Source organism: Paroedura picta, chromosome 7, assembly GCF_049243985.1.
Source record: "Paroedura picta isolate Pp20150507F chromosome 7, Ppicta_v3.0, whole genome shotgun sequence".
Classification (NCBI taxonomy): domain Eukaryota; kingdom Metazoa; phylum Chordata; class Lepidosauria; order Squamata; family Gekkonidae; genus Paroedura; species Paroedura picta.
The window spans coordinates 26,560,758-26,582,181 of NC_135375.1; the positions used below are offsets into that span (position 1 = coordinate 26,560,758).

The following is a 21,424-nucleotide window of genomic DNA, read 5'->3' on the forward strand; positions in this document are numbered from 1 at the left end:
GCCATTGCTTCACCTGGGGACAATGCCACGTCTGTTTCAGACCCCATCCATCCTTGCTGCTTGGCTACGGAGAGTGTGCACCATTCACGTTCATTGAACTAGAGCCCCCCCCCCCCCCGTCCTGACATGCCAAGCTTAAACTGTTCTGTATCATCGTACAGATGGGAAACAATGCTTACCACAAAAATCAGCCATTGATTTAAAATCTTTTTTTTTTACTTCCACGCTGTTAATTACATTGTTGTAGTGGTTAGGAAAGGAGGGGAAAATGTTTCTTCCAAACCACAACTCCTAAACCTTGATGCGGACCTCTTCCAAGTTACATGAGTTTTTCATTATTGCAAATAGCAACCCTCTGTCTTTTAATCAAAATGCCCTTTGTTTATGAATATCCTCGACCTCTAGCAACCAGTACTAAAGCCTTACTGCCTGTACACGGTTAAGATCCAAGCACACATCATTAGGTGATACGATGGGCAAACGATGCTGGGATGTTTTTGGAGCATGCCTGTTTCTCATCATCATTCCATCTACTGCAGCCTTTGTCAACCTTTTTACTGTGGAGGAACCCCTGAGATAATTTTTCAGGTTTCAAAGAGCCCTGGAAGTTATGTCAGCTGGCCACGCCTCCCTGCTATTCCCCCCCCCCCCGGAAGTGACATCACCACCCGTGTTAATGGGCAGGGTCAAGATGACTGAGTGGGGGAGAGACAGGAAGCGGTTTAAGGAGGGAGGAGGCATGCCAGTGCATGAACCACAAGAGATCTCACATTTGGGAGAGGGAGCAATGGAAGTGGTTGGTTCACTAGCTTGTGGCTGAGTCCATTAAGGCGGACCCCTCTCCAGAGCCCCCAGGGACCCCGGGGGGTCCACGAGCGCCTGGTTGGGAATCCCTGATCTATTATTTCACAGGAAACACAAGTCCAATTCTGCAACAAATACACACAGGTCAGAAATTATTATCTCAGCTCCTTCCACCTCCCGTGTAACATAAGGTGTATTTACACAAAATGGAGGTTTCACCCTCTAAACTGCAAGGCTGAGAAAGTGAGTAGCCAAAAGCCAACAAGAAAATGCATAGTGATTTGAACTGCAGTTTCCCAGCTCATACGCCCCTACCACACTCTAGCCATATACAAATAAATCTTATTAACGTATTTTTGACGCTCTCATCTGTATTGCAATCCTAAGAAAGTGTCCCTGGTATTCGGCCTCACTGAACAGACATGAGCACGATTCGGTGGAGACCTACTTTAGGTCTTCTCTCCAGCTTTTATAAGGAAACAGCATCAGATTACTGTGACCCGCAAACTATTTTGGCTGGCCCACAACAATTCAGCATCATTTACAAATCTCAGTAAGCCACATTGTACGAGTGGGGAGGCAGCTGCCAGACGTACACTGAGAACTGCATCATGCAAACAGCTGTGCCATGCCACAATTTGCATGCATTAAAAGGGCCTCCTTTGACTCTATCCCAATTTGCAAGAAACAGAAGATACAGAACAACTGGTTAGAGAAAGAGTCCAGTTCTGGGTCACATGTGTATGCTGTATTATGAAAGAAGCCTGTCGGAAGGTTCGGTGGGTATGTCTCTTCCCTTTAACAGCAGTTGCCACTTCAGTTGCCCCAAATTCACTTTAGGAAATGGTCAGGATGGCTTCTGTCCTAGCCAGCCATTCCAGTAAACAGAGCATGTACTCTATGACAGTGGTCCCCAACCTTTCTGGGGCTGGGGACCGGCAAGGCATCGAGCCACACCCGCGCGGGCCACGGCCACACACCCGCGGCGCAGCCCGCACGGGTGCGGCCCGGCCTTGATTCCCTCCCCCCGCCCTCCCACAGTAAGAAGCTTCCCGGGCCGCAAGCTTGCGGGGCGGGGGCGGGGAGAGGGAGCCGCGGCCCGGTGCCATGGCCCGCAGGTTGGGGACCACTGCTCTATGACATGCTGTGGGTACAGTAATTTAGAAGAAGAGTTGGTTCTTATATGCCACTTATTCTCTACCCGAAGGAGTCTCAAAGCGGCTTACAGTCGCCTTCCCTTTCCTCTCCCCACAACAGACACCCTGTGAGGTGGGTGAGGCTGAGGGAGTCCTGATATTACTGCTCATTCAGAACAGCTTTATCAGTGCCGTGGTGAGCCCAAGGTCACCCAGCTGGTTGCATGTGGGGGAGCGCAGAATCAAACCCAGCTTGCTAGATTAGAAGTCCGCGCTCCTAACTACTATGCCAAGCTGGCTCTCCCTTTGCCCTTTCCTGGTTAGGGTCTAAATTTAACTAGAATACTGGAAGGAGTTGGGATGGCCATGGTATACAAGCACAGAGTTCTTGCTCTTACTCACAATGTCTCATTTTGGGGGTGGGAGTGACACTCCTGGTTCATATGATGCCATCTCTGTGCTACTTAGGACCTGATCACAGCAGGGCAAGACCAAACACTATTTCCTTCTCCATAATGATAACTGGAGTGCTTAAGAAAAGGAATCAAGCAGCATGGGAACAAGAACCCTTTCCATCTGTACCAATCTGTCAGCAGAATCCAAACATATTCTTTGGGCTGGGATCATTCTGATTTAAGTCTTTTGAGGCAGACAAAATCCATCCCAGAGCTACCTACAAAGGCTGGTTTTCAACTGGTGTGCTTTTTAAAGCATTCCTCCAGAAATGTGATCCAGAGTAGCTTTTAGCAAGGCTACGTGGCAATTCTAGAACAGAACGCCCAACATGGGTTTCTCACGGCAGAATATTTCCCACACTGCATAGTTCTACAGAGGAAAAAATTAGACCAGAACTAGGCCCTAGGCAGCCCCCTTCACATTTATGGCAAAGTTTAATGGCTTTGAGACCTGCAAGACTGTTTTGGCTTATGTGACATGTACTACTGGGAAGGAATTGCGAAAGCCGCTTGGGGAAAATTGTACCAAGTCCCTCAGCTTCATATTAAAAAAATTAGTGGCTGATTCCCCAAGAAGCAGAGGAAGTCGAAAAGGGTAATCTAATCAGGGCTCAGATGAAACAGCAGAGCCCTTTTAGCAGCACAATGCCATTCCTGGTAGGGGTGGAAGAAGCTGTCCCTGATGCCTTGTTATGGAGGCTCTCTCAGGAAGAAAAACAAAGAGCCTTCTTAAAAGTGTTCTGGTGGTGCCAATGCAAGCCCCCGGTGCTAGCCCTGAGGAAGAGTCATTCAGTCAAACAAGGCACAAACAAGGCAGAGAATCCAAATTCTACCCAACCCTGCAGCCATTTGGGGCCTGTTAAACCTGGTACTTTGTCCTACTGGAAAATGTCTTCACATCGGGAGAAATTCTTCCACAAGAAGAATTGCTGGGGGAACATCTAACAGACTGCATAACATTTGTCCTTCCTGCTGCAAGTACCTATAAAACTGGCGATGGCCAATGGTTGAGGGCAACATTTCATGGCTCTTTGGCTCATAGCTCACAGCTTTGAGTTGGCACCTCTGCTAGAAAACCAGCCATAGAATCCTAGACTAGCCATAGAAGTTGTTGTTTATTTCTTTGTTGGATTATGTATATTGTACTTTTTGTTGTCGTTATGAGCCTCTTTGGGGAAGAAACGCAGGATACAAATATTGTAAATAAATCGAACACCAGACTCTCTTCCGTTGTGGGGGCCATGTATGTAAGGTGGGACACAGCAGAGGCACACTTGCCAATGCATGGAGTACAAGGATTGGGCGGGGTGCAAGGAGGTCTTGTCAATGTGCATGGCACAGAGCCTTAGGGCACAGTGGATAAGATCATAAGTCCTACAATGGGAAGCTGAAAAATATTCGCTCAACTTCGAAGTCATTGAATGGCCTCAAAATACTGCCCCACAAATTATCCTAGCTCAGCTTACCAGATTGTTGTCGGGACTGCTGGAACAATATATGTGAAATGTCCTGTGCATGGCTCCATGGGCCTTCAAAGATCCTTTCTGCCCTCCTCATGACACTGGGGCACAACAGTAAAGCAACTCATGTGACTTTCCCAGTTCCATGAACCTGCAGAGTGATCAAGGCCCTGAGAAATTTGTCCCTCCCTCTTGGCAGCACTTTCCTTTAAGAGAGCTTTTTCTTATAAACTTGGCAGCTTGGTGTGAGAATCATTTCAACTTGGATTTTAAAATTCTGCTGATGGTTACGTTGATTTATGATAATTTTGTGGTCTTTGGGGGAGGAGTAAACGTTTTCAATATGTTCATACAGACTATCTTCTTGCAATGGTAAGACCGCCACAATGTAGCCTGTATATATAGCAGATAAGAAAAGGTGGTCCAGGGTTGAAAGACAGCAGCTTATCAAAGGCTAACTGGCATACTCATGGCTGAGTTGAGATCTGAACTACCCACCAGCCTGTTCCTAGTTGGAATCGATCATATTAGGGAAATATTGTTAACTGTTTGCTCTTTAAGAAGAGTTGTTTTTTATACCCTGCTTTTCACTGCATGAAAGAGTCTCAAAGTGGCTTACAATCAGCTTCTCTTTCCTCTTCCCTCAACAGACACCCTGCGAGGCTGAGAGAACTCTGACAGGACTGGTCTGTGAGACAAGCACTGTCAGGGCTGTGACAAGCCCAAGGTCATCCAGCTAGCTGCATGTGGAGGAGCAGGGAATCAAACCCGGCTTGCAAGATTAGAAGCCATCGCTCTTAACCTCTACACCACCCTGGCTTTAACTAGTCTGCAGGTCCCTTCCAACTCTATGATTGTACTATTTCCTAGATATGTAAAACAGTTTGTGTAATTGCCAATTTGATCAATCTAACCCTAGACACGGCAGTTAAAAAGAGGAACAGTCAGGAATATGCCATGCAAGAAGTCACAATACTATGTAGATTTCAACCAAGTGATTTTTCTTTTTTTGCAGAATCATTCTCTCTATTTGCAGCCAGTTTCTACCTTCCTTTAGCTTCACTCACTCATGGTGCATTCCTATGCAGAGCTAATTCAAGAATTGAAAGCAGATTACCCCACCACAAACCTTCCATATACCAACCTAAGCCTATTCATATCAGAGCGCTTAAATAGGCATAGGGCTGGAGTGTGGAAGGTTTGCAGTGGGGTAATCTGGCTTCAATTCTTGAATTAGCAGGATATTCTCAACACAGAAATATTGCTTGCTTCTGTAGACATAAACCTCCATTTTAAATGGCTTCCTTTGAAATGCCCAAGGAAGGTGACTGTACAACAAGGGTAGGCAAACTATGGCCCTCCAGATGTCCATAGACTACAAGGCAGGGGCTCTTGGGAATTGTAGTCCATGGCCATCTGGAGGGCCACAGTTTGCCTGCCCCTGCTGAACAACATGATTAAGCATTTGCTTCACTGGTCACCTGCCCTAATAGCTGCATATTCAATGGACATTTCCCCCACTGCTCCAAGGAAACCTGACTTGTCACATATGCTAAAGGTTATCTATTGTCATTACTTTAAAAGTAACATCCCTGAAGTAACAAAAGCTAAGATTCTAGGAACAGGAAAATGAAAAATAGGAGAACAAAATAACGTACACTCCTAATGTAATACGCAAAACTCCTATTGAATGACCAAAAAAGTTCACCTTTTAAAGAGCCAGTTGTTTGTTTTTTAAAAAATGGTAAATATTTTACCTGGCACAAAATATGTGCTCTCTTCAATCCAGTGGAACTGTAAATGAAATCCCAAACGTGCAGCTTTCAGAGTAACAAGGAAAACAAGATAGACGACTGAAATTGTACCTGCAGTGAGGAAAATTATATTTTAAAAGATGCAGTTAGGGCAAGTGGTGGCAAAAAATTGCTTTGACCACTAAAAAACAGACAGGGGCTAATATCAACACACACATATAACCTGCAGCATACTTTGGATGACAATTGGCTCCTACAGGACACTTACAGGACGCTGAAAGTGTTTCTTTTGACCAGGGCCTGCTTTTGAAACATGCCTCAATTTGTTTTATCTGGCCTTCTTGTCCACGAAACTGACTAAGGTCCATAGTGTCCAGAGCAGGGGTAGTCAAACTGTGGCCCTCCAGATGTCCATGGACTACAATTCCCAGAAGCCCCTGCCAGCATTCACTGGCAGGGGCTTCTGGGAATTGTAGTCCATGGACATCTGGAGGGCCACAGTTTGACTACTCCTGGTCCAGAGTATATAATATCATTTAATGTAAAGGAGCTAAATGTATGTAACAATTACTGTATTTCTTGTATTTTATCTATGCTGTTTTTATTTTATGCCTGATAAAGGCAGGAATGCTGAAACGCATCTGGTCAGTGGAGGCATTGGTATGCATGTATGCCGTGATTTTATTGAGGCTATGTTATAAGCCTTGGGCGTTTAAGAAATATTAGTACTAAATTTTAAAATTGTGTTCTACCCTACAGAGGCTTAACATTATTTCCCTTCTTTTGACCTTTTTTAGGTTCTTGATGAAACCAAAACTGCAGAAATCCAATAGGAAATTTGTTTTCATGGTGACTGTTACACTCCCCCCTCCCACTGGAGAGTAAGGTAATCTTTAAGAAGGTTGCCTACCTAAGATGTTAAACTTTGCAAAGAAAGATGGAGACTTAAAATTCAATAGAGGCAGAAGAACGGCAATCAAGTAAAGCGGGACAGTTCTTGACTTGCTCCACCACGTTTCAAATGCCTCAAATCCCGATTCACTGGCAGAAAGAAACATCAAAGTTTTGTTTCCTGGTACATCATGTCCAGGGTCACCTGGACAGATTACTGTAAAATCAAAAAGAAAGCAGAAAGGTAGTTCCAGGAACACAAGAAAAGGGGAGGGGGGAAACCAGAGGAACATAATCGCGGCAGTACAGAGGCAGAGGCAAAAGACCTTGACAATGAGATTCTGGACAGAATAGTTTTCACTTATCTCCTAAAGTAAGGGTTTCCTAAGTGAGCAGTATGCCCCCCCCCCCCGGGAGCAGTAGAAGGATGGGGGGGGGAGTTAGGAATTTTAAGGCTGTAGGCCTCTGGATAGTGGTGACCCTGAACTTTCTTGGTGGTCTCCCAGCCTACGACTGACCAGGGCCAACCCTGCTTAGTTTCTTGAAGAAGACGACAGCTTCAGAAGGCAGACTGGATAGAATCATATTCCTGTCCCCCTCCTCTGTCTTTCCCAAGCTTCATCCCAGATCTCCGGGATTTTTTAAATTCAGGGTTGGCAACCCTTCCTCAAATGTCTCCATCTTTGTGAGGCTGGAAAAGCCTTCTTCATCTTGCTCTTGGCCATGGGATTTTTCATGGCTTGCTTCTCTTTCTCTCTCTGTCTCTTCCCAAGAGGGCCTAAAATGGCTTTTACAAATGATTTTTACAAAGAATTTATCTATTTTTTTCCAGACTAAAATATGGCCACTGCACAACAACCAGAAGTTAGGATACCATCAGTTGGGCCCTCCTCCGTAACCCTTTCCCACCCTGGACTGTGAAGGGAATACAGCTATTCAGTCAGCAGATTTGACAACCACAGTGTATTGGTTCATTTTAACGGTTTTCATTGTTATTAACTGTTTTTACCATTGTTTATTGTCTATACTGTCAACTGCCCCAAGACAGCTGCACCAAGAGAATGAAGTATAAATAATAAAATGAGGGTAGGAAGTACAGTGCATTTTGAATTTGCAGCAGATCTAACACCAGGAAAGAGGTGTGTGTTTGTATGCATGTATGTGTGGAAGCACTAGGGATGTGGCCTAGGGAACCAAGGAGACAGCAGCCCGAAGGTTTTGGAACCAGCTTCCTAAAGGCTCCCCTGCATTCTGCAGGGGGTTGGACTAGATGACCCTGGCGGGACCTTACAACTCTATGAGTCTATATGATTCAGAGCTAAGGAGCAGGTGTGAACGAGGTCCCACACACCAATTTTGTTCATTAAATAGGATGCTTCCCCCAACACCACACATGCTCTTATGTCCCAGTTGAAGCATTCAGAACTGCTGCTATCACAGCCTGAGCCTTAGTCATTGACCTCAGTGCTACAAAGTCACCCTCCCCCTTCCTTTCTCAGTTTAAATCTGGTTCAAGCAGCTGTCTGCAGTAAACAGGCATGATTGATTTGCAGAGCATGGCCTAGCTATGTCTCCCATGGAATGTGCCCTATGCCACTCTTTTCATCCCACGCTGGCGGAGTGCCCACCCAGTTACAATGCCCTGAGATACAAAGCTTCACACAGCAGTTGCTTGTGTCTCTGAAAGGTCAATGGCTGTGACTCAGCCACCAGCATTAGTTTTGCCAGTCTGTTTGTTCCCCATTGTCTGCACAACAGGAGTAATTTGAAAGACAGATGATAATGCTTCTGAAAAGGCACATGGGACTCTTTCCCGCATTGGGGGAGCAGTTATACTCCTACCCAAAGCAGTCTGGTGCAAACCTGAATTGAGGACTATACAAATGATGTACAGTGACATCACTGGAAGTCAGTACGATTTCCCAGAGCCCACAGAAATCAGACTCCCAATGCAGGCAACTGTATCTTTATTCTGAAGTGTAGGACCCATGTTGTTATGCACACACAGCAACAGTCTAGGACAGGGGTAACCAAACTGCGGCCCTCCAGATGTCCATGGACTACAATTCCCAGAAGCCCCTGCTAGCATTTGCTGGCAGGGGCTTCTGGGAATTGTAGTCCATGGACATCTGGAGGGCCGCAGTTTGACTACCCCTGGTCTAGGAGGTGAAAGGAAGGGGAATGCAATTATTTATTTACAATTAGGTTTCTATACCACCCCTCTCCATGACGGGGCTCGCGGCCCCCAGCCACCTCCACTCACCATCGGCCACTTATGCGCGGAAAGTAGACAGGGAAAATCTTTTCTCCTTTTGTTTAGTTAAAATATTTATATACCTGCTTTTCTGACAAGCACTCAAAGCACACCTTCTCTCATGATGCTAGAAACTCAGGGGCACCCAATCAGTTTGTTGGGGAAAAGATTCCAGAGAGAGAAAAAACAAACAAAACTTCTTTACTCAATGAGTGAATTGTGAAATTTGCTGCCTGTGGATGCCGTGATGGCCATTAACATAGAAGGCATTAAAAGGAGAAGAGACAGACTTATGGAGGGCAGGTCCATTGATGGCTGCTACCCATTATAACTTCTAAGAACCGACACATGTGAGGTAGTGAACCTCTAAATACAATTTCAGAGGGAGGACTTCGCCTCTATGCCCTGCTTGTTGGTCTTCCAGGTCAGGCAGCTGGCCACAGAGTCAAAAAGAAGGCACAGGAGGACCACTAGTGTCTAATTATATTCCCCACCACTGTTTGTGCCAACCTTCCATTCCAACTTGGTGTAGTGGTTAAGAGTGGTGGCCTCTAATCTAGGGAGCCAGGTTTGATTTCCCAGTCCTCCACACGCAACCAGCTGGGTAATCTTGGGCTACTCACAATCCTGTTTGAGCTGTTCTCACAGAGCAGTTTTGTCAGGGCTCTTTCACCCCCACCTATCTCACAGGGCAGTGGTCCCCAACCTTTTTCAGGCTGGGGACCGGCGGCAGCAGGGAGGGCGATTGCCCAGGCATGGATGTGCGGCCGAAAACGTGCATACGCATGCATGTTTTCAGCCACGCATGGCACATGTGCCGATGCGCGGCCCTGCTTCCCATTCCCCCCCTCCCACAGTAAGAAGCTTGCTGGGCTGCAAGCTTGCAGCCTGGGAAGTTTCTTACTGCAGGGGTCGGAGAGAGGGAGCTGCGGCCCGCCCAGTGGTTGGGAACCACTGTCACAGGGTGTCTGTTGTGGGGAGAGGAAGAGGAATTAGGTGATTGTAAACGGAGATTCCTTTAGATAGCAAAAAGCGGGTTATAAAAACCAACTCTTATTAATTTTTAAAAAAATTGTCTTCTTCATTCTAATTTAAATGTTAATTAAACATAAGCTCATTAATGGAAAAGGGGTGTCCAATTTTTTTTAAGGTTTAGAAGAAGAAGAGTTGGTTCTTATATGCCGCTTTTCTCTACCCGGAGTCTCAAAGCGGCTCACAATTGCCTTCCCTTCCTCTCCCCTCAACACGCACTCTGTGAGGGAGGTGAGGCTGAGAGAGCCCTGATATTACTGCTCAGTCAGAACAGCTTTGTCAGTGCTGTAGCGAGCCCAAGGTCACCCAGCTGGTTGCATGTGGGGGATCGCAGAATCAAACCCGCCTCGCCAGATTAGAAGTTCGCACTCCTAACCACTACACCAAGCTGGCTCTCAGGAAGACTTATTGACAATTGTATCAGAACGTTTCAAAGATAAGAAACATAATTTTTGTGTTTTCCTTACCTTTATTTGTCCCATTTGTCCCAGGAACAATATCTGTAACATTAATATGATGAACGTAATCTAAAAAAGAGAAAGAAAAAGAAATGTCTTCAGGATGCTTCCGTCTTCCTCAAATGTAAACTTCTGAAACAAACACAATACATGCCAACATACAACATGGTGACTGTTTCCACGGCTGCTAGGGTGGAACTATCGGAGATAACTTTCCCAAACCTTAGGAAGTGAAAGCAAAATTATACTCAAAAGTGATAGACTGCACCAGGGTGGAATAGTAGGTGGTGGCCACTGCAGAGATAGTCAGTGAAGGTTCATGGGTGAGAACACAGTTGACAACTACAGGTTGGAAATTCCTGAGGATTTTGGGGATGGAGCCCATGTAGAATGACCATGACAATTCTGGAGTTTGGCAACCCTAGTGAACAGGGAGTTGATCCACAGTCTCCACAGTCCTTGCCCAGTGCCAGCAGCTCTACCCCACTGGCTCACCCATCTCACTGGGAATTCTGTCAATGGTTCAGTGAGTCTTTCATACCCTTGTTTCTAATCCTGTCTCTGGGTACATTTGTTTTGTCACTACACGATACATTTGTTTTGCCACTACACGATCAGATGTATCTGTGTCTATTAAGAGGCAAAATCCTTCTCTTTCTATAATGTGATCTGTGATATTTCAATAAATTTAGAAATAAAAGCTCAATGGACCCTCCAAAAATACTCCAGGGCTTAAGCAAAGGCAACAGTCCTCTCTAACTTTCTTTCCTTCTTGCAATGAATTGCATTGCCATCTGCTGGATAAATGGCTTAAAACAAATAAGTTTCCTCATTGCTACCACAATCTAATGGTGTAATCTGTTTCAGAGTTCTAATTACAACTAACTGGAAGCAATATCTACCAAAAACACATGAGACTTATTTAATCATTCTAAAACCCATTCCAACTAAACTGGTCTATGGAGCTTAGAAAATCATTCTAAAATGCCTGCAATTACCTGTTTAATCAAACTAACAATTAATTATTTCCAGAATTATGGTTGAATACAGGATAATAAAAAGAGAAACCAGTGTAATTTCTGCATTGGGTAAATACTGAAAGAATCTAATATGCAGTTGTCCTTTAAGGACTGTTTTTACTAAGAATATAAGTAAGCAACCGGCATATGTTTTTGCAATATTTAAATCACTTCCAAGTCATTACCACATTCTGGAGTATTCCTAGGATCTATGGCTTAGGTCTACACTAGCATTTCTGCAAGCGCAAAGGTTTTCACTGAGGGGGTATGATTCCCTGCCCCCACGGCAGCTCTGTTTTGAAGGGGAGGATGTCTTGTCCCCGAGGAATGGGTTTCAGGGGGTGCTTCATGTTGCCATGTGTGTATGTGTTGGGGGACACACAGAAAACTCACACACTGTGAGTAGAAATCCTTGAGCTCGCAAAACAGCTAGTCTGTATCCAAGTCATTGTTCCTTAGTATATGTTACTAATTTATTTTAAAGATGGTTAATTGAATAAACAGATGCAGAGGCTACAACTAAAGCGCCTGTTTTATAACGGGCCTTCTACATGGCAAAAACAGTCAGGAAAAGATCATTTGTAAGCAAACTACCCAAATAAGCTTCCCTCTTGGTCATAACCCACTACCAATCTTAGTAAGAGATCATCTTTGCTATTTCTATATGAAATCAACATATTTTAATACACATCCCCTGAATTAATTACAATGCTTCTGAGTAATGCTGATCTAAAATACTCTTACTCATTTTAAGTCACTGTTTAAGCAGAGGTTCGAAGGCACAAAATAACACAGGAAACTAATAGTTTGTGAAGTCAACTGTTCGGAGTTTAATACTATGAGAAAAAACTTTAAAAGTTCCTTTGACATCGTTTAAAGACTTGCTGAAGAAGAGTTGATTCTTATATGCCACTTTTCTCTACCAGAAGGAGTCTCAAAGCGGCTTACATTCATCTTCCCTTTCCTCTCCCCACAATAGACACCCTGTGAGGGAGGTGAGGCTGAGAGAGCCCCTGATATTACTGCTCTGTCAGAATAGTTTTATCGGTGCTGTGGAGAGCCCAATGTCACCCAGCTGGCTGCATGTGGAGGAGGAGCAGGGAATCAAACCCCGCACTCCTAACCACTACACCAAGCTGGCTCTACACTACCACACCAAGCTGAAGGAGACAATCTTGATATCAGTATAAATATTACTACATTATAGTCAGACACTAATGATCAGGAGTTCTTTCCCAAGGAGAGGAAGCAATGATGATGCAATAAAACACAGACTCTGACATAGAAACTGACATAGAAATAACGAAGAATTATATGCCCCTTGATTGCTTTGCCATGGACTGGGATCAGCATTTTTTCATTTCTTGCTTCCAAATATACTGAACAGATGCCACATTAAAAAAAATCCTTTGTTGGAGAATTTAACACCATCTTTTAAACATTTTTGGAATGCCAAATAGACAATTCTGTGTGTGTGTGTGTCCCAATGCTATAGAATATGCAGTAACTTTATCTTCTGCTTTCAGTACTTCGTGCTGAAAGTGATCTCTTTATTAATTCATACAATTTAAGGCACGTCTGTTCTACTCAATTAAGTTTGCTGGGATTTTCAACACTCTGCCACACCTGCATCATATATATGTGACCACTAAGTTCTACCTTTTGCAACATCTTCCTGAAATAAAACAAGCTCCATATGATGGTCTTTTGACAAGTACAAAAGCCAAGGCTCCTTATCAATAAAGTATTTTACAAAATTATACTTACTGTAAATAAACTGTCCTGTGTTGAAGAGGAAATTGGACATGAGCACCCAGTAAACCACCATGGCTCCAATAAGAGACACCAATGAAAATAAAAGACTGGACCACTGACCAAAGGATCCAAAATAATACTGGCAAACATCTGGAAACTCCCACGCTGAAGTATCTGTTGAAGCTAAAACAATAATACTTGAATAGCATCCATCAAGCAGAGAGTTAATACCCAATTAATCTAATCCTATGCTAATTTCAAAGGGTAATACATCTTCTCAGTAGGTATAAGCCTCAAGATAGCAATGCATGATTAACCATTTCCCCATAATGCACAAGAGATAACATATTTTAGTATGGCAAGTGGCACAAATTAAAGCAGCAAACACTTAATAGATTTGCATGTAATCAAAATTGGAATGCCTGTGTGTATGGCAAACATCCTGAAGCAAATAATTAAATTTAAGTCAGTTCAATCCAATTTGCTGCAGTGTGATTAGATCAGTGTGATTAGATAAGTTTAAGTAGTTTATAAAACTGATTCCTGTGTACTTTGTGCTAATGATTTCTTTAAATGACTGACACCCAATGAAAAAAATAACTACCACTTGTAGTTAACAGAAAACTTGAAGATACAGAAAAATGCTTTTGCTTGTATCTTAAAAGCTAACATTGATAGAAATCCACAATCATGGTGCTAAAACAGGAAAGGCCAGCCATGAGCAACACTAAAGTGGACCTCACACATAGATGGAATATAGAATAGATGTCATATATATATTTAAAAATATTTATTAGGCTTATATCCTGCCACTTTCCGAAGACTCGCAGCAGCATACAATATAAAATCCCCATATAAAACCCATTATAGCCAGGGCTCTAAAGCCTCCTACAATCACAAAAGATTGGCAGCCTAACCGCCCCCCCCCCCCCCGAACAGAACTCCATAGAGGTGGGGGGGGGGATAGATGTGGGTTGTGAAGAGGGTAGTTAGGAACGGTTCCTGAGGAACCACATAAGCATAGTCACTCAGCCCATATACAAACTCAAATTTAAGATATACAATAAGGGCTCCCAAATATCATCTTCCCTAAAAATGCCAGCAGCCAACACCACATTAAAAGACTCGTTCAATAAAATGGCCTTCCGGTGTTTCATGAAGACTGCTAGAGACACTGTTCCAATCATAAACCTCATTTAAGTGGTTAAAACTTGGAAAGTTGACTCAGTGAAAATGAAGAATCTTAGATATCCACGGAATACTTTAATTATGGTTAACTCACCCTATAAAACTTAAGCTAACTTTCATATATACATGACAGCAAGAGAGGGATTATTCAAAAATTGTACTCATTGGTTTGTTTCTGTTTTGAAGGAGTTAATTATGATCATGCAAGAATACCCAAAGACCGATCACATGAAGCTGCCTTATACAAAATTACACCATTGGTCCATCAAGGTCAGTATTAACTACTCAGGTGGACAGTGGATCTTCAGAGACAAGAAGCTTTCATATCATTTACTGCCTGATCCTTTTAACTGGAGATTGAACCGGAGACCTTCTGCATGCCAAATAGGGGCTCTACCACTAAACCATAGCCCTTGACAGCAGGGTCACTGGCCAGTCTCTGAGTCCCTACTGTTAGTTCACATGACAGTGACAGTAAAGCTCGACAGGTCTATGCCCCTTGAATTGACAGCACATTTTCAAACAGGCCTATGAATCTTTTACAATGCATAGGGGTTCCTTGAAGAATCATCAACAAGGACATAGTGCCGAAACACATACTTACGTATCGTTGTCCTCGATTTCAGAACTCTGTAGCAGCAGTAAAGGGTCAAGAGGCCCATTAATAAAATAATAACAATCCCAGTTGTAAATCCTGCCTGTTGTTTTAAAAAAGAAGAACATTACTCAGCACCAACTACTTCTTCATTATGGTACAATTATTATTTTCCTAAAAATAAGAATGTTACCTCACCTGTTTTATTCCCCAGGGAATACTTAGTATAGATGTACCCATCATTGTGTTCCAGATCATGAAACTGGTAAGACACAAGGAAATGTCATTAAGAGAACTGCATGAATTGCTGCCATGGTTTTTTTCTTTTTTATACTGAGCATTGTGAACTTACAAACAGGGCCGATTTGCAAAATAATGTACAACATCCCCCCCTGCATGCAAAACTATTCACATACATCGTTACCATGCTTGAGTTTTTGCCATAACCGTCGGTACAGCTGTCTATTTTAAAAGCAGTTCCTGAAGGACTGTACACATAGATTTCTTCAGGACCAGGAACCACATGATCAGGGGCCACCTAAACAAAAGAGAACCCACAAAGCATCAGCTACGAGTCTTCAAGCGTCCCAACGTTGTGCTTGTTATCTGACCTTTTACTAGGAGGACCTTCATAACTGCGTGCGGGAGGCTTAGTCACAGAAGAGATGGTGCCAAGTTCAGAGGCATCCTCTCTTTTAGCTTTATTATTATTATTATTATTATATTTATATTTATACCCCGCCTCCCCCCGAAGGCTCGAGGCGGCTTACATAAACCCGTCCCCTAAAACCATAAAATGACAATAAAAACCAATGATTTACAATAATTGTAACAGCGATGGCGTAGCCTACTCATTTGCTCTCCGCATCCTCATCTACGGTGGGGGGTGACGCTCTCTACCACCAGTTTGTGAGGGGGGGGCTGATCTTCTTTCCACCCGGCCTCAGTTATAAGCCTGGCGGAAGAGCTCCGTCTTACAGGCCCTGCGGAATGCTGGTAATTCCCGCAGGGCCCTCAGCTCTTCCGGGAGCTCATTCCACCAGGTTGGGGCCAGGACCGAAAAGGCCCTGGCCCTAGTTGAGGCCAGGCGGGCTTCCTTGGGGCCGGGAACGACCAGTAGGTTAGCCCCCGCAGAGCGTAAAGCCCTGCGGGGGATATAGGGCAAAAGGCGGTCCCTCATATATGCTGGGCCTAGACCACGGATGGCCTTGAAGGTCAAAACCAAAACCTTGAACCTGATCCGGAAGGCGACCGGTAACCAATGCAGCTGCCTCAGAACTGGCTGGATGTGAGCCCTCCATGGTGTAGCTGTGAGGACTCTAGCAGCCGCATTTTGGACGAGTTGCAGTTTCCGGATCAAGCCCAGAGGCAGGCCGGTGTAGAGCGAGTTACAGAAATCTAGTCTAGAGGTGACCGTCGCATGGATCACTGTGGCCAGGTGTTCAGAGGACAGATAGGGCGCTAGTAGCCGAGCCTGGCGAAGATGGAAAAATGCCCGGCTAGCTACCTGTTTAACCTGTGCCTCGAGTGTTAGTGAGGCATCGATGGTCACCCCTAAATTCCTGGCCTGAGATGCGATATTAAGTTGCGTCCCGGCCAGAAAGGGTAAGCGCGCTTCCTGATCTGCCCCCCTACGGCCCAACCACAGAACCTCCGTCTTGGAGGGGTTGAGTTTCAGGCGACTCTGCTTGAGCCATCCAGCTACGGCTTCCAAACATCTGGCAAATGGATCTGGGGGGGAGTCCGGGTGGCCATCCATGAGGAGAAAGAGCTGGGTGTCATCAGCGTACTGGTGGCAACCCAGCCCATAGCTCCGTACCAGTTGAGCCAGAGGGTGCATAAAGATGTTAAATAATGTAGGAGAGAGCACCGAGCCCTGTGGGACCCCACAAGGGAGCCGGTAAGGGCCCGATACTTCCTCTCCCACGGCTACCCTCTGTGTCCGGTTTTGGAGGAAGGAGCGTATCCAGCGTAACGCTGTACCCCTTATCCCCGTACCGGCAAGGCGGCTCGCTAGCAGCTCGTGATCGACCACGTCAAACGCGGCCGACAGATCTAAAAGAACTAGCACAGCAGAGCCACCTCGGTCAAGCTGGCGACGAAGGTCATCCAACAAGGAGACCAACACAGTCTCCACCCCATGACCAGGGCGGAAGCCAGACTGGTATGGATCGAGTGCCGAAGTATCTTCCAGGAACGCTAGGAGCTGGTCCGCCGCAGCCCTTTCCACCACCTTACCCAGGAACGCTAGATGCGCTACTGGGCGGTAGCTTGCAGGGTCATGTGGGTCCAGGGATGGCTTCTTGAGGAGAGGGCACACCATCGCCTCCTTCAGCACCTCAGGAAACTCCCCCAACTGGAGAGAGCAGTTAACAATATCCCTGAGCTGCTCACCTATCCGTCCATCCCTCCCCTTAAGGAGCCAAGACGGACAGGGATCAAGGGGGCAGGTGGTTGCCCTCATCCTCCCCAGCAACCCGTCCACTTCGGATAAAGAGAGCCGCCTGAAGCCATCAAACGTTACCTCCAAAGGCGGCCAACGGGCCTCTAGTTCATTAACTGTATTAACTGTAGCTGGAAGGGAGTGGCGGAGCGACAAGACTTTATCCGCGAAATGGCTCGCAAATGCCTCACAGCTGATGGTCAAATTCCTACTATTTTGGCGCCCATCTTCCAGGGCGGTAAGAGATCTAACAACCCTAAATAGTTGAGCTGGGCAAGAGCTAGCGGATGCAATTTCCGCGGCAAAGAATTCACGTTTAGCCGCTTTCACTGCCATCTCATACGCCCTCATAAACGTGCGATGAGATGTTCTTGTAGCCTCGTCACGGGCCTTCCGCCACACTCGCTCTAGTCGTCTCAATTCCCTCTTCTTCTCCCGGAGCTCCCCAGTATACCAGGGTGCCCGTTTGAGTCGAGGGCAGAGAAGACGTCTAGGAGCAATCTCGTCTATGGCAGCCGACAGGCGGGACTGCCAGTCCTCCACCATGGCCGCTAACGAGATGCCGGGAGGTTTCGGGTCCCGCAGAGCATTCTGGAAACCAATTGGATCCATGAGTCTCCTTGGGCGGGCAAAAATGCGCCCGCCGCCCAACTGGGGAGGGGGTGGGGTCTTGATCCGAGCCCGCAGGGCATAATGGTCTGACCATGGTACGGCCAAAGCTGTATCCAGAACCACCTCTATCCCTGCCCCAAAGATCAGGTCGAGGGTGTGGCCGGCCTGATGGGTGGGCCCAGCAACAAATTTACTATGCGTATTCAAAGGCCAAATATCAAACACAGCCTTTCGGGCTTAAACACGAACTCGAATTAAGCCCTGCTCCATGGTCACCATTTATCTCCATTCACCTCAGCCACCTTTCTTTCCATTTCCCCTTGCTTGTAAATTAATACAGATGGAGTGGCACTCAAATCATCACCCTCTTCAGAATTCATCAGAATGCAACTGCTGCTGAGTGAGTCAGCTAGCTATAAGGCATCATAGGATTTCAGTGTGTTCTAACTCAGTGGTCCGCAACCTTTTGAAGGCTGCGGACCGGTGATGGGGGGGGGGGGGCGATCAGAAACTGCCGCGCATGCGCGTTTGCGGCCGCGCATGGTGCAAAGCGCATGCGCGGACCTGCTGCGCATGCACGTTTGCGCCGGTGGCCGTGCTTCCCCCCCCCCCAAAGCTGTTTTAACTGACAGGGGATCTGAACCTTCAGGCTGAGATGCTGGGCAAAAGCAGAGAGTGGTGGCCTCTGGAAGTATATATTTTAATTGTGGGCTCCAAATCAGATATTTTTATATTAGAAAGACTAATTGAAGCAGCACCAAACAAGATTTTTCTTTGCCACCCAGAAAGCCCTTTGATTTTAGGCATGAGTGCATTTCTCATAACAATTTGACCACTGAGGAAGACCTCTTGGTTTATTGTTATTATTATTATTTTAAATTGGATTTGTTACCTGCTGCTATTGGCGAACCGTCTTGCGGTGTGTTACAGAATAAAACTCCACATAATACAATTATTATAACTCCATTAAGATATAACACACACCCTGGCAGCGAAAAAAGCTATCTTCCCACCCCACAACCAATCCCCTCATGTTGCATATCATGGCGGCATCACAGATGATGGTTTGTTCCCGCGATGATCTGGCCTAATGTATACTCGCCTGGTGTCTCTCTCCTGGAGGGACATATAATCTTCTATGCCATGGCCTCAGCCATAAACCCGGCGGAAGGGCTCTGTTTTATAGGCCCTGCGGAATGCAGAAAACTCCTGCAGGGCCCTCAGCTCTTCCAGGAGCTCATTCCAACAGATTGGGGCCAGGACTAAAAACGCCATTCTATGTCGGTATGTCCATGTGTAGTTAGAATTGTGATTTGTTTAAATTACAATGACTCTGATTTATAGATGTTTTAAAATTTTTAAATTAGTGCACTTTATGTAATAAATATTTGCAAAATTTTTTAAATTATTTTTGCCACTCAACCTTTGGGTTCCTAACTTTTCCGGTTAGGTTGGGTTTTGGTTTCCCTTTTTTGGCTTTGTATTGAGGTTTTACATCAGCCCATCTTTTTTGTCTTACCAGGGCTCTGTCTGAAGGCGAAGAGAGCCTGCTATAGTAGTGAATCCGCTTATTCATTGCTGAAGCTCCGTCGGAAACTCTCTGCATGTCATCGTTCATGCTAACAATATTCGTGGGTTCTACGTGGAATGGTCTGCAAAGGAAGCAAAAATGGACTATTCTAAGGAACGTTCAAGAGCTAACCCGGAAAGTCTGCTCTTCTCTTCTTCCTATTTGGAGCATTTCAATTCAGAAGTCTTGTGAATTGGGAAAATTAAGTGAACAGAGACAAGCTAAACATCGTTATTAATTAGGAAAGCTGAATAATCAAACCTTAGGAAACCATGCCCAAAGAGTAGTTGTCAATGGTGTTTCAATAGAATGGGGGGAGGTGCTACAGGGCCTGGTACTGGGTCAGATACTTTTCAATATTTTTTAATGATCTGGATGAAGGGGTGGAGGGACTACTCATTAAATTTGCAGGCATAGCAAACACCCCAGCTGATAGAGTTCAATGAGATCTGAACTTGCTGGAAAAGTGAGCAAAGGAGAACAAGATGCAATTCAATAAAGAGAAGTGCAGAGTTCTACATCTGGGTCACAAAAATGAGAAGCAGGCATAATGGATGGGAGACAGTTCTTGGTAGCAGTGTGTGTGAACGAGACCTTGGGATACTTTAAGCTAAAAATGAGGAGACAACGTGATCTGATGGTAAAGACGGCAACTGCAGGCTTGGGCTGTATCAACAGAGGCATTACATCAAAATCACAAGATGTCATAATCCCATAATGTGTAACGCATTGGGCAGACCACACCTGGAGCACTATGTGAAGTTCTGGAGACATCATTTCAAAAAAGATGTGGAGAGTGAGGAGGATCATGCAGGGTATGAGGGCCAAGCCCTATGAGGAAAGTCTAAGGGACATGGGAGTGTCCAGCCTGGAGAAGAGGAGGTTGAGAGGGGGACATGATGGCTCTCTAAGTATCTGAAAGGTTGTCACTTGGAGGACGGCAGGGAGTGGTTCCTGTTGGCACCAAAGGTGTCGGGGACCCGCTTGCTAACTGAAAAAACAGGGTGCCCCTTTGAAGAAAACGTCACTCCAGGCCTGGTGAACGATACAACAGGAACAAGCTTTATTTCAGCAACGTGGAGTCCGCTGGTATGGAATAAGAGCTTCCACCGAACTCCAGGTGGAAGCTCCCTTTTATACAAAACCCACCTCCTTAGGCTGTATTGCCCCACCCAGTACTTGCGGAGGGAACATGCTGATACAATCATGACTCATGCACATATGCGAGGTTTTCCGGGGTTCCTGATGGCCCATTTTCCTGGAACAAAGGGCCATCTCCGGGCCCTTGTCAAAAGGTGGAGGGGGACATTGAGGTTCTTTAGCGGCCATTGCCACCTCAACGATCGGGTGGGGCGCCCAGCTGCCGGCTTGCCTATGATCACCATGCCCTACCTCCGTGATCGCGGGCGCCTCTGATGGCGGGGTTCGGTCCCGTTCCCAAGCCACCAAGGACCGAACCACGACATTCTGCCCCCCCAAAGGTCCATTCTCCAACCCCCCGGGACGGCCAGGATACCGCTTGTGGAAACGTTCAGTGAGTCGGGGCGCAAGGACGTCCGCTGCCCAGACCCATTCCCGGTCCCCCAAAGCGAAGTCCTTCCATTCCACGAGGTACTGCAACTTCCCCCTGTGGAGTCTAGAGTCCAGGATATCCGCCACCTCGTGGTGCTCCCCCCCCGGCAGGACCTCGGGCGCTGGCGGGGAAAACACGGGGTGCCAAACGTCACCGTCCGGAGTTTTTTTTAGAAGGCTCACGTGAAAGACGGGATGGATGTGCCGGAGGTTCTTGGGGAGCTTGAGCTTGACCGAAACTTCGTTGATCGGGGCCAAGACCTCGAAAGGCCCCAAAAACCGAGGGCCTAGCTTCTTGCTGGGCAAATTCAACCGTAGGTTCCGGGTGGAAAGGTAAACTCGATCCCCCGGTCGGATCTCCTCAGCTGGTCGTCTCTTCCGGTCGGCGTCCTCTTTCTGCGCTGCCTTGACTTTGTGGAGCTGCTC

General features: G+C 45.9%; 1 protein-coding gene across 10 annotated transcripts in view; it reads right to left on the minus strand.

Moving 5' to 3' along the window:
• The window catches only part of SLC38A9 (solute carrier family 38 member 9), a 61,955-nt gene that overhangs the window by 23,536 nt on the left and 16,995 nt on the right, over positions 1–21,424 (minus strand). For all 10 annotated transcript variants that reach the window (XM_077347142.1, XM_077347140.1, XM_077347135.1 and 7 more), the window contains 8 exons: positions 19,376–19,508; positions 15,218–15,339; positions 15,000–15,063; positions 14,811–14,904; positions 13,031–13,201; positions 10,254–10,313; positions 6,520–6,717; positions 5,613–5,720 (listed from right to left, as the gene is read on the minus strand). In XM_077347142.1, coding sequence (XP_077203257.1) covers positions 5,613–5,720; positions 6,520–6,717; positions 10,254–10,313; positions 13,031–13,201; positions 14,811–14,904; positions 15,000–15,063; positions 15,218–15,339; positions 19,376–19,508 — 950 coding nt within the window. The remainder of the gene's footprint in view (positions 1–5,612; positions 5,721–6,519; positions 6,718–10,253; positions 10,314–13,030; positions 13,202–14,810; positions 14,905–14,999; positions 15,064–15,217; positions 15,340–19,375; positions 19,509–21,424) is intronic.